Here is a 13,083-nt window from a genome sequence, read left to right as displayed (position 1 = left end):
CCCAGTTTCGCTGGTTGCGCTCGACGTAAAATCGGAGACATTGGTTGATGGTCTTATTGGTGCGTTCGCTTTGTCCGTCTGTCTGCGGGTGGTAGGCCGTTGACATCTTTAGATCCACGCCCAGGAGCTTGTGTAGAGCCTTCCAAAACGCAGACATGAACAATTTGTCTCGGTCGGATATGATCTCACTCGGTAAGCCATTTTCACAAACCCAGTTGTCGAAAAACAACACCGCTAACTGCTCGGCCGTGATGTCTGTCCGAGTGGGTACTGCACGTACGTCGGAGTGCAAACGATCCGTCATGGTGAGGACGCAGTTACATCCTTGGTCTTCGGGCAGCTCGCCAATGAAATCCATCGCGACGCTATCGCCGCGTTCGTCCGGCACCGGCAGGGGATGTAGGGGTCCGGTGTGCTTGACTGTGGGTCCCTTGTTCCGTTGACACGGTCCGCAGGAAGGTACGTACGCGGATTCAAGATCTCTACGCATGTTCGGCCAATAATAGGAGGACCGCAGGTGCGCGTAGCTCTTGTCAGCACCAAAGTGTCCGGCATTGTCATGTGCGAGACGGAACAGACGTTCCCTGACGTTTCCTGTGCGAGGAATCACTAGCCGGCCTCCAAGGTACCAGAGTCCATTCGCCGTCTCCGCGCCGGGTGTGGACTGTACGTTGTCCATCAATCGTACGCAGAAGTCGTCTTTTGCGTACCCCTCCCGGATCCCTTTCAACAACTCCGCATCCGGCCCTATGGACATTGTCGCCGCACAGGCGTCCAATCGTTCACATGCAAACGAATCGGGAGGTAAACGCGACAACGCATCTGCTACAGTATTGTCCTCGCCCTTTATGTAGACAATACTGATGTCATACTGGGACAGGAACTCCTGCCACCGAAGCTGGCGACGTGACAAATCCCGCTGTGTGTTGAAGTTTTCCAGCGTCCGATGATCAGTGTACACCAAAATCGGCATACCCAGTAAGTCAGCTCGCCACTTCTTCAAGGCACGGATTATGGCTAACAATTCCTTCTCGTGGATGGGGTAGTTTAACTCCGCCCCTTTCAGTTGCATGGAGTCAAATGCGACTGGCCGTGCCGTCTCCCATGTGGGTCCGAAACTCAAGGTTGCTCCGGTGCGCCAGTCGCTGGCATCGCAAGTGACGTATATATTGTTCTCACCTGGATGCTCGTGGTCGATCACCGTTAAACACTCGCGCGAAACAACCAGCGACTTTATCGCCTCGAAAGCCCGTTGGTGCTCCGGCTGCCAGCAGGGAAATTCACGCTTCGCCTCTTTGGTAGTCAGAGGAGTCAGAATCCGGGTATGTTCGGCGAGGTTAGGCAAGTAGACGGCGATGTAGTGTACGAGGCCTAGGAAGGCACGAACATCTGTTGCATTCTTAGGGACGGGCCACTCAAGTATCTTATCGACCTTGGTTGATTGCGCTTCCACGCCCTGTTGTGAGATCCTATGACCCAAGAAGTCGAGTTCGAGTAAGAAGAAATGACATTTCTTTGGGTTGCAGTACAGCTTGGCGTCGCGTAGTGCGTTAAGGATCATCTGTACATGTCGGGCATGTTCCTCCACTGAGTCCGACCAGATGACGATATCATCCAAGTAGACATGACAGAACCGGCCAATGAAGCTGCGTAGAGTGGCGGTTACCCGCCTCTGGTGTATTGCCGGTGCATTCCGAAGACCCATTGGCATAACCAACCATTCGTATAGGCCCAAAGGTGTGGACACCGCCGTCTTGTGGACGTCGTCCGGATGAACTCGCGTCTGGAAGAAAGAATTGGTCATGTCCATTTTCGACCAGATCTTTCCCTTTGCGCAGTCCGCCAAGATGTCATCCACGCGAGGTAGGGGGTGTGCGTCTGGCACGGTGTTGTCATTCAGCATCCGATAATCGTTTACCCACCGGGGCAACACCGTCGGATCCGCCTTGGGGATGAGGAAAGCCGGAGAGGCATGCGCCGAGTTGGACGGCTGAATCCTCCCGGCCTCTAAGTGCTCCTGGATCAATGTGGTCCAGGCCTCCTTGTACTTCCGTGGCGAGGCGTATGTCCTCGTCACAATCTGCTTGTTCGCCTCTTTCAGTTGGATGCGGCACCATACATCTGATGGCAACAGTTCCGCATGCGGGATCGGTTCAAACACGTCCTTATTCCTCGAGATCATGTCAAGTCCAAGTTCCGTTAGACGATGCTGCGCAGCGAGCACTTCCACTCGCTCGAGCACGGCGGCAAGCGGGGACGCTGGTCCTGCGTGTACACTCTCTGTGTCCAAACGTGCCCGCGTTGGTGCCGTTTGCGTACGAAGTTCTGCGAGCACGGATGTATGGGAGTCCACAATCTGTTTGAATTGCTCGCGAAGACGAGGCTTAGGTACAGATGTGGGTACAGGGGGCGCGGGATGCAGGATATTGAAATTACAGGTTTTGGGAACTACAGTGCGTGCGGCGTGATCGATGACGATATCATTGCGGACGAGGAAAGGGAGACCCAAGATTAAGTCGGCACACAGGCCCGGTGTTACAATAGCGCGGACGGTTCGAGACTTCCAGCGAAAGGAGGGATGAGAAACGGACAATTTGACATACTGATACAGAGACACGGTCACTTTCTTTCCTTCGGACGCCATGGCCAGCTCCACACGTTCGGGCTGTGGCAAGTCACGCAGCGTGAGACCCAGCTTGCGGACTAACGGCTCCCGCATGAGGACTGTATGAGAGCCGCTATCAATCAGCGCTTGGGCCTGGAATGGTTCATCAACGAGCGGGCCATCGATCATACAATCCCAGAGCAGGTGAGGCTCGCGGAAGGGGTCAGCCTGCACTCGGGCAACGGCTGCTACAATCGAAGGACCGCTCGTTAACGGGACAGTGGGACGTACCGAGCTACGGTCGTCATCCTCAGGTCGATACAGGTCTTCGACGCTCGGTGACCGGGTGTACGATACGCGCCCCATGCCCATGACGGCTGCGACAGGGTGTGCGGGTAGGTTCTCGTCGTCCTCGACGTCTTCGACCCGCGACGACGATGCGACCGCGGCGACCGGTGCGCCTCTACGCGTTGCCGGCGGCGCGGAGTGGCTCCGCCCACGTTTGGCCGCCAGAGCGTCGTTCTCCGTCAGGGTACGGTAGGTGGCTGGGTCCGGCCAAGGGTTTGGGCACGCGTCCCGACGGTGTCCTGCGTAAAACTCTCGGCACTTGTAACAGCCGTCGTGCGCTCGCAACAAGGCGCGCTCTGCGACGGTGAGTGGCGCGACTCGGTTGGCCGACGCGGGTCGGGGCGGAACATCCTTTACGACCGCGTTCACCGATGCAGTGTTTCCCCGCCGCGACGGCTCACCCAGGGCCTGCCCGCCGCGTGTTTCCGCGCGGATCCGCGCCGCATACAGCTGGAACGAGGCAAACTCCGCCCTCTGTTGGTCGTCGATCCTCTTCATCGACTGGAGCCAGGGGTGGATGCCCTTTTCCTTCAAGACGTCCGGCTTCTTCGACGCCTCCAGTTCGTCATGGTGTGAGCGGACCCGGGCGACCAACGTGTCGGCTATACCCGCTTCGAGCACTTGGATAAGGCGAAGGGGCTCAAGACCGGCGTCGCTGCGCTTCAGCACCGTGTTTTTCTTTATCGCACGGATGCTGTAGTCCGCGAACGTTTCGTTTCCCTTCTGGCGACTGTGGAGGATTTCGGTATGAAGCGTGGCAGCCCAGTCCTTGTCGAGGAACTGTTCGCGCAGCTTCTGCATAAAGTTTTTGAACGGTAGGGCCTCGATGGTCGATCGGTCGCAGGCGATCCAGTCTCGGATTCGGAAATCGAGGAGCTCACCCAGGATGGCGCTCGTCTGATCTGCCTCCTCGATCTTCTTCTTGTGGCGGTTGAAGAAGTTCGCACACGCATCCTCGAAGTCGCACAAGATTTCGGCCGTGAGCTCCCCCGGGTGTAAGGTGGGGGCCTTCGACGAGCCGTGGTGTTCCAGTCGTGCAAGCGTGGCGACCATGCTGTTGTACGTGATGAAGATGGAGGCGTGGGTATCCTCGCTCGACGAGGAGGATTCGGAAGCGATGGAGCGAGACGGTGACGGTGGGAGCGACGGGAGACGTTTCTCCGGTGTGTGCACCGGGAGCGATGGACTGAGTCGGGTAGGACGAGACGGAGACACGGACGGTGGTGAGGGCGTGCGAGGTGCCCGCCGCGGAGAAGAGATAGGTGGAGGGGAGGGCGTGTTCACAGCGAGTTGTGGAGAGGCGGGCGGTGAAGACAGCGGCGAGGAGGCCGTCGACGTTACCGGGGCTCCGGAAACTGACGTCGACACGGTGGGCAACCGCTGAACAGCGTGTATGCGGGTTTTCGGTGGATGTATGCGCGAGTGGTGGCTCGCCGGAGACGGGTACAGGTACGGGTACGGGTGCGGCGCGTGCGGAACAGACTGGTGACTGTCCTAGGCGTCGGGGACGGGTACGGGTGGAGGTGCGACAGTCCGGTGACTGTTGCGAGACAACGGGTAAGCGACACGACGGTCCAGACGAAGACGATAGAGGGTTTACACGCTCGTTGCCACGTAAAAAAAAGTGGAACCCTGCCGAGGGTTTCCGGCAGAGAACACTCCGTACGGGCGTTCCGGGACAGGCGCGCGCGTGAGACTACGTGAGACGAGGCGGTCTATTGAGAATGACTCGAGTCTACGAACTACAAGACACGGAGGGGAAGAGTGAACTAACTACTGAACGGGCAAAGGGGGAAGGTGGTGGTTCGGGGACAAGGGAGGAGGAGTGAACCAGAAGTGGGGCCGCGGAAGCAAATGCGGCAGCGGAACCAAATGTGCGTAAATACGGATCCACAGTCCATAAGAGGCAGGTGCTGATATCGTCGTAAGCCGCGGGCTTACAGGCGGCCAAGATCTGCAAGTTGTTTGTCTGTTAGACAGCACCGTCACGGACAATGATCTGATCACTTACGGCGCAGCAGGCAAGTGCTATCATGTTGCTTGGGATGATTTTGCACTGCCCTTCCAGGTCGTACTTCTCCCTGCAGCCCGGCCGGAAGGCTTCTGGATTTTTTCCTGTGTACCACATACCGGCAATGACTTCTGCGATCACATGGTTGTGGAACGGCATGTCCAGCTCCGGCTCGTCCCACAGCTAGCTCGAGTCAGTAACCGTCCAGAATATGCGCAATAGCAACAACCCACTTCAGGTTCAACGTCAGGCGGGGGCAGTTTGATTTGCCCGTAGTGGAAGGTGTTGTTGGCCTTCAGCCATCGGATGCGCTTCTTCTGGGCCTCTTTCAGCCTTTCATTGAGCTCTTCCGCATCTTCATCCTGATCTTCAGAACCGCGTGGCAGCTCCGCAAAGAGGAACACCCTATTGACGACCAGCCTGGCCTTCTGTTTGATCTCTTGACGAACCTGAGGGGCCATCTTGTTGACCTGCACGCAGCAACTTTAGCATTGGATGGCAATCATGCACCTCACGTACTCTGGAGACGATCTTAGCTTTAGTCCTGTCCAGATTCCATTTCGGCTCAAACAGCTCCTGGAATTCCTTCGTCTGGTATCGGCTGTGGGAGCGTATGAGCCGCTCAATGATATCAGCAGGCACTTGCTGCTTCTCGTTCACGCCATCCCTCATGCGCGGCCATGCGTTTTCCAGAGATACGTATGCCTTGAACTCTTGCTGCGCTTTGTCAATGAGGCTCTTGACCCTCTCGTCCTCCATGAACGTTTCGAACGCGCCCACGACCTCCTTGTTGGACTCAGACGTCTTCTCGTTGGACTTGGACGTCTTCTCGTTGGACTTGGACTTCTTTCTCAACTTCCGCCCCTTGGGAGCTGTGTCCCCTTCGCTCTCCGACTTGATGATCATCTACGAGCAAACAGTTTAGTAGATAGGTTTAACTATAGTGAGAGATTACCTTGTCATCGCCGTCATCTTCGCTGTCATGCTCTTGCTCACTACCCTCTGGCTTGTAGGGCGGGCTGTCTTTGTTGTCCTTCTCCTCGTCGCTCCCCTTCTCCTCGTCGCTCCCCTTCGCCTCGTCGCTCCCCTTCTCCTCATCACTGCCCTTCCCCTTGTTGTCTCTCTTCGCCTCGTCGCTCCCCATGTCGTTGTCACTGTCCACCACAACTCGAGCCGTCGCCTTTGGGCCCCTCGCACCTGATGAAGTATCAAGCGTCATCGTTAACTCGGAGCGAATGTACTCACCAAGACGTGCAGCGAGACTGTCCTCGTCCTGGGATGGCACAGATTGTGCACGCATCTTCTTGGCACGCTCTGGGGAAATTGGAATCATGACTTCCATCTGACGCTTCGAGTTTGGCGGCCCCGTTGGAACGACATATCTCTTCACTTTCTTCTGTCCACGCTTCGTCAAGTCAGACCCGCCATTGCTACCCTCGTCGTCGGAAGAATCGGCGGCCTTCCTTTTTCCTCGCAGCGGGGTAGATGGTGGCTTCGCAGGCGGCCCTGAGACAGCCTCAGAGCAACGATCACAATAACACTGAATTGAGTTACATACCCGCTTTCTTTTTCCCCTTGTCGCGAGCAGCGGGCTCATCTGGCTCGACCTCATGTTCATCGCGGGGGTCGGCTTCCTTGTCGCTAGGCTCCAGCTCATCGACTTCCCCACCAGTCGACCCCTCGTTGTTCATCATGGCAGCCATCTTCTCCTGTATGTCTGGGTTCCATAGAATATATTGAGTATCATTATGCTATGGACATCGGCTCACCTTCCTGACGCTCCTTCTCCCCTGAGCCCCTCTTCTTGACCTCCTGAGCCACGGCGTCCCTCGCTACCTTGTCCAGCTCTTTCTCTGGCAAATTGAGTACCGTCCTCATATGTTTCTTTACTTCCTTAAGCCTGGCATGATAGCTCATGGGAGCGGGGGCGGGGACGACAGGTTCAGCATCATCGTTGTGGGACGAAGACTGGGGCTTGGGCTTTGCCGTCTTCGTGACCTTGGGCTTCTCTACTGCCGGCGTCGCTGTCGCGGCCTGGGGCTTGTCCTTGGCGCCCTTAGTTGCTTTGGCGGTTGAGCGTGTTGCGCGAGGGGGCATGGTTCAAAGGGACTAAGTGCAGAGAGTTGGGACAAAAGAGTGATCAAACGCACAATACACCCGAGATGTGCAATCTCTTCAGAGAGGTCGGAGTGGCGGGGACGCACGGAACCCGGATCCGTGTGCTCCGAAAGACCGACGAAGGCGAAATAATCTTACCCAGCGGGATGAACAATCAGTCCGGTGCAAAGACAAGTGTTGGGATCGAGTTGAACATTGGTTGTGACACCTTCCGTTGTGGCGTACGCAAGCCAAATAAGTACATAGGGCCGTCTGGGGCGAACATTGTACGTACAGGGCGCTGGCGCTAATGGAACTACCGAAAATGATTATTCTCGAGCCAACCGTTAAATCCATCCTTGGTCCACTTGTCCATCTCCTTATCTGTGTGCAGAACCATGGAGGCACGACGGCCAGAAAAGTGCAAGTTGAAGTGAGTGGTACGAGCAGAAGGGAATGCAGCAATATCCCCGTTACGAAGCGGAATAACCAAACCAGGCTCATACAAGCATAAATCTCCTCCATCGAACTCCCCAATGACCAAGACAACGCACAATGTCTTGTCTTGATGATCTCTGTGAGCGAGAGTGGCGACATTGAGGTTGACGACAAGAGAAAGGAAGGGATACACAATTGAGTGCGCATTTCCGGGCAACATGTCCGCGTCAATGCGAAGGTCGTCGTAGTCCATCCGCAGGACATCCTTGATCTAGATAACAATCATGATTTCTTCAGCACCTCAAACTGATACGTTTCGGATACTTACCTGCCCCGCTATCCATTCGAAGACCCTGGCAAAGATGCGGTTGAGATTATTGTAGAGCTTCATATGTTTAGTCTTCTCTCGTGATTCGTAGGGGAGCATTTGGCTATAGTTCGTCCTCGATGTGTCTTCTCTCTCGATCAACATGGGATGTGCATCGACAGGAACATCGTGGCCCTGCAAACGTCCACTTGTCAGTACAAGCCTAAGTTCTACCTGAGCACGACACACTGACCCTAGTACCATGGCGGTTGTACCATGAAAAATGTAGAGCCGGGAAGCTGTACCTCTCTCCTTGAGAGGACGAGTCTGTCTCTTCCAGGTTTTCTGGTTCGTCCTCGAAGCAAGCTTTCAAGTGTACAGTGAGCATCCTTCTCATATCTTCGGGCATGTGGGGAAGTATGCATGCGATCAAAGACCCATCACTGTCATCGATACAAAGGGGCCCTCTATCGAGTCATGAGCCACACGAGCTTGAACGGTTGTTACGGTTCTCTTACCCGGCAATATCAGGCTTTATCCTGATGTATTCCTCGTAGTTCGCTCGCCCACCGTTGCTGTAGATACTAGAGAGCTATGAAAGCAGTCCGCGGTGTCATTCAGCAATCTCTCTCTACACAACGAGCCACGACTTACCTTGTCCTTCAAATCCTCCAGTGTTTCGGGCATCTGTGCAGCTTGCGCGAGTAATCGCTCCTTTTCCGTCCAGGCCGTTGCTTCCGAGTGCGACCTCGGTACTGGATATGAACGGTGAGCGTCGTGACTAAGGCTGAACTGTTCAACCTGAATGCAGCTGTTCGATACAAGTTCCGGGTTCATGATCACGTTGTCGAGCTGTTCCGTTCCAGGTTCGTCGTCCTCATCCAGAACTGTAACGGATGTGGATCCGTTATTCATGCCGCAATGTCCCGGATGAAAGATGGCTTGGCTGATCTGAGCGAGGGACATCGCACCGTGGCATTGGGGTTCAGTTGGTACACCCGATAGGCAAGACGCCCAGGCTACAGGATTCCTCTTGATGGCGGTGAAGCGGCTAGCATAACCTCCAATGGTCAATTACGGCCAAAGCCTCGAGTGGTTTTAGAATCTTACTTCAGTATCAGAGAGTCAAACATCACATCAGATTGTTGCAAATCCGTGCAATCAAGCACGGTCGTCGCGAGCCCAAGTTCCTTCAACTGGTCGGGACTGAACAGGCTGTCGAATGTCAAGGGAAAATATGATCGGAGCGCGTTGATAGCTGGGATTATCTGTTGAACCACTATCGTCCCTGTGTCCGTATCTGTAAACCGAAATCAGATTAGTCGGACTATGATTCATGCCGAGGCACTACATATACATACCGCCGGGATCTCGAAGAACGTCTGCAAGTGAGTATGCAAACTCATTGATGCTCGCTGTAAGCAATGTACGCTGGCCCGCCAGAACAATGAGCAGCAGGGCGTAGATAGAGCCTGACAGGACGAGGTTTTTACTCGTGAACGCTGCACAGAAATATCCACGTACCACCAGCTGCTATGGCAGCGAACTTGCTTCCAATGGCATTCCAATTTGCGAACGTACGCCAACTTGGTGCTTGTTCAATATTCGCAAGGTATTCGTCGTACACTTGTCCAATTGTAAAATTCCTCAAGCGACGAATGCTGTTAGTCGCTAGTATCAGTTCATGTGGACACTGGAGATTGGGAGTTAACTAATGCCCCACCTTGATGTCTTGCATGCCAATTGAATATATTGCATGATAAAGACAAAGCTTGAACACATGTCACCTGCGTCGATGCGCGAGCACCTCCGGACTACGGAGACCAGGGAATAATCACCGAGGGCGTCATCTCCCGGGCCATCCCCTCCTTTCTTCATCATCGTGCGCATGATGGAGAGTTGCGAGTGCACCTCAGTGGACGTCAGATCAACCGATCCTAAGATCCCAATGAACGCCGCTACTCCAGGCTTCGCTTTCTCTGCAGCCCTCTTGGTGAGCTGCTTCCATTTTCTAAGGGACGAGCCCCTGCGACAGTCCGTGTCCCGGAGTGCTTGGCGACCGGGTTTCGCGCCACGCTGGGTACTCTGTCCGCCGGGACTCTCCAAAAGGGGGGCCCGGCGACCCGTTAATTTCTTCAATGCCGACATCTTCGCGCTTCGACCCGAGCGACGCAACACCGGCTTGTCGGACGGGGCGGGTGGACTTGCTGTAGTAGTTGTGTCCTAGAGCGATCTCAACAGGAATGGGCTACCGAACGTACCTTGGCAAGGCGCCTCTCCCCCTTCATCAATATCTTCCTCCTCTGAGGCACATTGGCGATATGCGGATCCAATTTGGTACAGGCGTACCCGAACAGTTTGTAGGGGCGGAGAAACAATTTCCAAAGAGTCTAGGAGAGATTGTAACGCACGACACTCCTCCTCGGAGAGCGTTAGCGTTAGTTGATCGAGTCCCGTCATAGTCGGAGGTGAGAAGGCGATTGGCGCCCGTTGTGGGCATCATGGCATTAATGGGCCCTTGGGGCACGCACTTTACCGGCGGATATGGGATTTGGAGAGCGGCCGGAGTCAGGGGATCTATCACAAAATAAATTCAAGAACGCGGAAACAAACTTTGTACCCGGGCTGTAGCGTCCATCACCACGAGTCGGTGGGCCACAATGGCCCACTCCTCGGAAACATGCCATAGAACCTGCGCCGATAGGTACCCTTCTCGGTCCTCCTGCCACACCCTCAGGTCCTCCAGGTCCTCGTCCTGGATCTCCAGCACGGCAAGGTTATTGTGAGCTTTCGACACGTATAGAATTCGTTGGTAGATGAGCGGGGGAAGGGCCGAGGTCGGGTCCTCAAGCTCGTTGAAGAAGGTTACCGCCCTCATCAACGCAAACGCATGGTCCATCTGTTGTTGGACGTGGAGGGCGAACTCTGTAACGACCTGATCTACCAAGCCCCCTATGTGAAGGGGCTCCAGGTTCATCAGCATAAGGCGATTTCTGATTACATTACCGTTTTACTTACCAGATATATGAATGTTTCCCTGAGATGATGGAGGGTCATCCCGGCCTGAATATGGCGGAATTGGTGAGGCCCGAAGAAGAATATTTGCGCTTCAACGGGGCCGTATATTTCGTAGCCATCGAGGGCCACCGACGGCAACGACTCAGCTCCTTGCAGGAGGTCTCCGAGCCTTCTTTCCAACGTTGCCGTTGACCACGGCAACGGTACGGCCGTCCTGCCGTGACGAGCGGTCCATGCGCCCCAATGGTGCGGGGGGTTGCGGATGGACGCCGCCCAGCGATCCCTTGTAACGGGCGTGGGCTCAGGCCGCGTGTTTGGCCTCTTCTCATGCAATACGATGAGGACATGAAATGCACGGGGCGCAGCACCCCTCCCATATTGTGAGGCGAACTTACAAAGGGTGTCAATTTGAGTTGCAACAATAAGGACGAGAAATGTACTCACCTTGCGCGTTGCGGATGGCACCGATTGAGACACCAAAGTCTCAATGGTTCCTACTGAAACCCGTTCGAAGCCCAGTTGGGCATCGACACTAATATCGGGCTGGATCCCCTCGAGCAGCCGCTCCTGGTTTGTGTAAACCGACTCGAGCTGATCGAACGACCGACCCATACAGCCGATCATGCGGGATATCCATTCATGGACAGCGCTGGTCATCCCGGCGTGCAGATCGCTGGTTGCCATTGAACTGATCTCGGTTGCGATGAAGGCTTGGACTTGGGGTTGGGGGCACGCATAGCGCCCATATGAACCGCTTCCGTGCGTCCGTACGTACATACCCTTGCTTCTGTTGCTTCCGTTTATCTCCGGCTTTGCGTGTTGTGCCCTAGAACATATTCATTGCGTCTTCGTTGCGTACATGGAAGGTAAACTATGACATTCATGCAAACAGGCTGTACCGCCAATGGCCATCCCCTCGAAGGCCCATCGAGCGCGTCTTAACGCTTGCGCGGCCTAAGCCCGCCGCCAGAGATATGCTGTCCGCAGCTGCAACCAACACCGAATTCTCGATACCTACGAACAAGTGAGCTACAAGGGCCTCGACCGTCCCCTTCTTCTCCTCCTTTGTACGCGGTACTTTGACGTTAAAGTCGAAGTCGAGAGGTACTCCGAGCATCGTCTTGGCGAAGTCGTACGTATAGAAGTGCTTGGTTGTGTTGATGTATGATACGTACTCCATGATAAGGCGTCGAGCACGGTGGTTGAACTGTTTCCAGGCATGCTCAGGAACTGAGCTAGCGACCCTGCAACTGTACCCGGTCAGCCACTTCCAAAGAAGATATCAGTTGGCACTCATGAACGTTCAAGAGGATTGGACGTACCATGAAGTTACTGCTGCGTTCCCAGTCCTCCAGCGTGACGGCTGACCCAGCACGGCCAACAAAGTCGTCAATCTCTCCTGAGGTGTAGAAGAGCACACGACACTCCATATTTGGGGATGGAATAGTCTTCGACGACGGATATTTCCAGTGCATGTGGTAGGTGACTGAGTTGAGGGCTTTAGACTTGAACAGTTTCGCGGGCTCAATATCGTGGCCGGCCTCCCTGACGAGTACGACGATGAACCCCAGAATGCGGCCCAACTTGCCAGACTTGACAATGAGCGCCATCTGCGCAATCATGTCAGAGAGTCATAGCTTCAAGTTGTAAGCGACATAACTCACCTTCTTCGTCTCATACATAAACTCTTCGGCCGTTTGAGCCACAATACAGAAGAAGGGGCAGGCCTCTGCATGGGTATTCTTCATGGCATCGATACGTACTGCGTTGTACATCAATCGGCACCAAACATCCGCAGTCTGGACGTGGTAGTTGCGGCGGCAGACCTGTAGTGCGGTTCTGCCCGGGGTAGGCTCGTACTCGTGCAGAGCCGTGGCGACGGTGTTGGCGATCATAAAGGCCTTATCTTCCGCGAAAAGAGGTGCGATTACAACAGCTTTACGTTCCCTGGGCCAGTAGTCCACCCTTCAGTGTATGAGCCACATTGACACTCATACAGTTCACTTGTTCTCTCACCTGATGCATCGGAGGAATGTCATCCAACGCTGGTGCTCCCGGCCTTCATCTCCCTCATCATCCCCTCTGTCCCCCTGACCACTGTCCCAGATCTTATCCAGCATCTTCAACAAGACATTGTACAGAGGTTCACCCATCGCTATGTCCTAAGAGTTCCGGTTAGTCAGTGATCCCGTGGTTTCTGGTTTCGGCTCACCTTCGTCACGAAGCCCTTGTACCCTACAGACTGCCACTCCAGCTGAA

At 54.9% G+C, this 13,083-nt stretch overlaps 3 protein-coding genes across 3 annotated transcripts; all 3 read right to left on the bottom strand.

The window, feature by feature from the left end:
- Positions 1-2,032: 2,032 nt before the first annotated feature.
- C8Q71DRAFT_718361 (uncharacterized protein) lies at positions 2,033-4,006 on the bottom strand (the record flags this gene model as incomplete). The annotated part of the gene is made up of 3 exons (XM_047921221.1): positions 2,033-2,280; positions 2,380-2,815; positions 2,885-4,006. Coding segments are annotated over 3 exons (1,806 nt in total), but the record flags the coding sequence as incomplete, so codon positions are not given.
- A 3,632-nt stretch (positions 4,007-7,638) lies between these two features.
- On the bottom strand, positions 7,639-9,630 carry C8Q71DRAFT_678985 (uncharacterized protein; the record flags this gene model as incomplete). Its single annotated transcript, XM_047919735.1, has 9 exons — positions 7,639-7,770; positions 7,828-8,001; positions 8,060-8,273; positions 8,325-8,398; positions 8,461-8,857; positions 8,917-9,106; positions 9,168-9,278; positions 9,331-9,467; positions 9,530-9,630. Coding segments are annotated over 9 exons (1,530 nt in total), but the record flags the coding sequence as incomplete, so codon positions are not given.
- Positions 9,631-11,671: 2,041 nt separating this feature from the next.
- On the bottom strand, positions 11,672-12,977 carry C8Q71DRAFT_790563 (uncharacterized protein; the record flags this gene model as incomplete). Its single annotated transcript, XM_047925318.1, has 4 exons — positions 11,672-12,091; positions 12,147-12,434; positions 12,489-12,789; positions 12,841-12,977. 4 exons carry the CDS (start codon positions 12,975-12,977, stop codon positions 11,705-11,707), a joined length of 1,113 nt encoding a protein of 370 aa, XP_047772819.1. The 3' UTR covers positions 11,672-11,704.
- Between the last annotated feature and the right edge of the window lie 106 nt (positions 12,978-13,083).

Source organism: Rhodofomes roseus (assembly GCF_022264815.1).
Source record: "Rhodofomes roseus strain CIRM-BRFM 1785 chromosome Unknown C8Q71scaffold_39, whole genome shotgun sequence".
Lineage (NCBI taxonomy): Eukaryota > Fungi > Basidiomycota > Agaricomycetes > Polyporales > Fomitopsidaceae > Rhodofomes > Rhodofomes roseus.
This window is presented reverse-complemented; position numbering and strand designations above follow the sequence as displayed.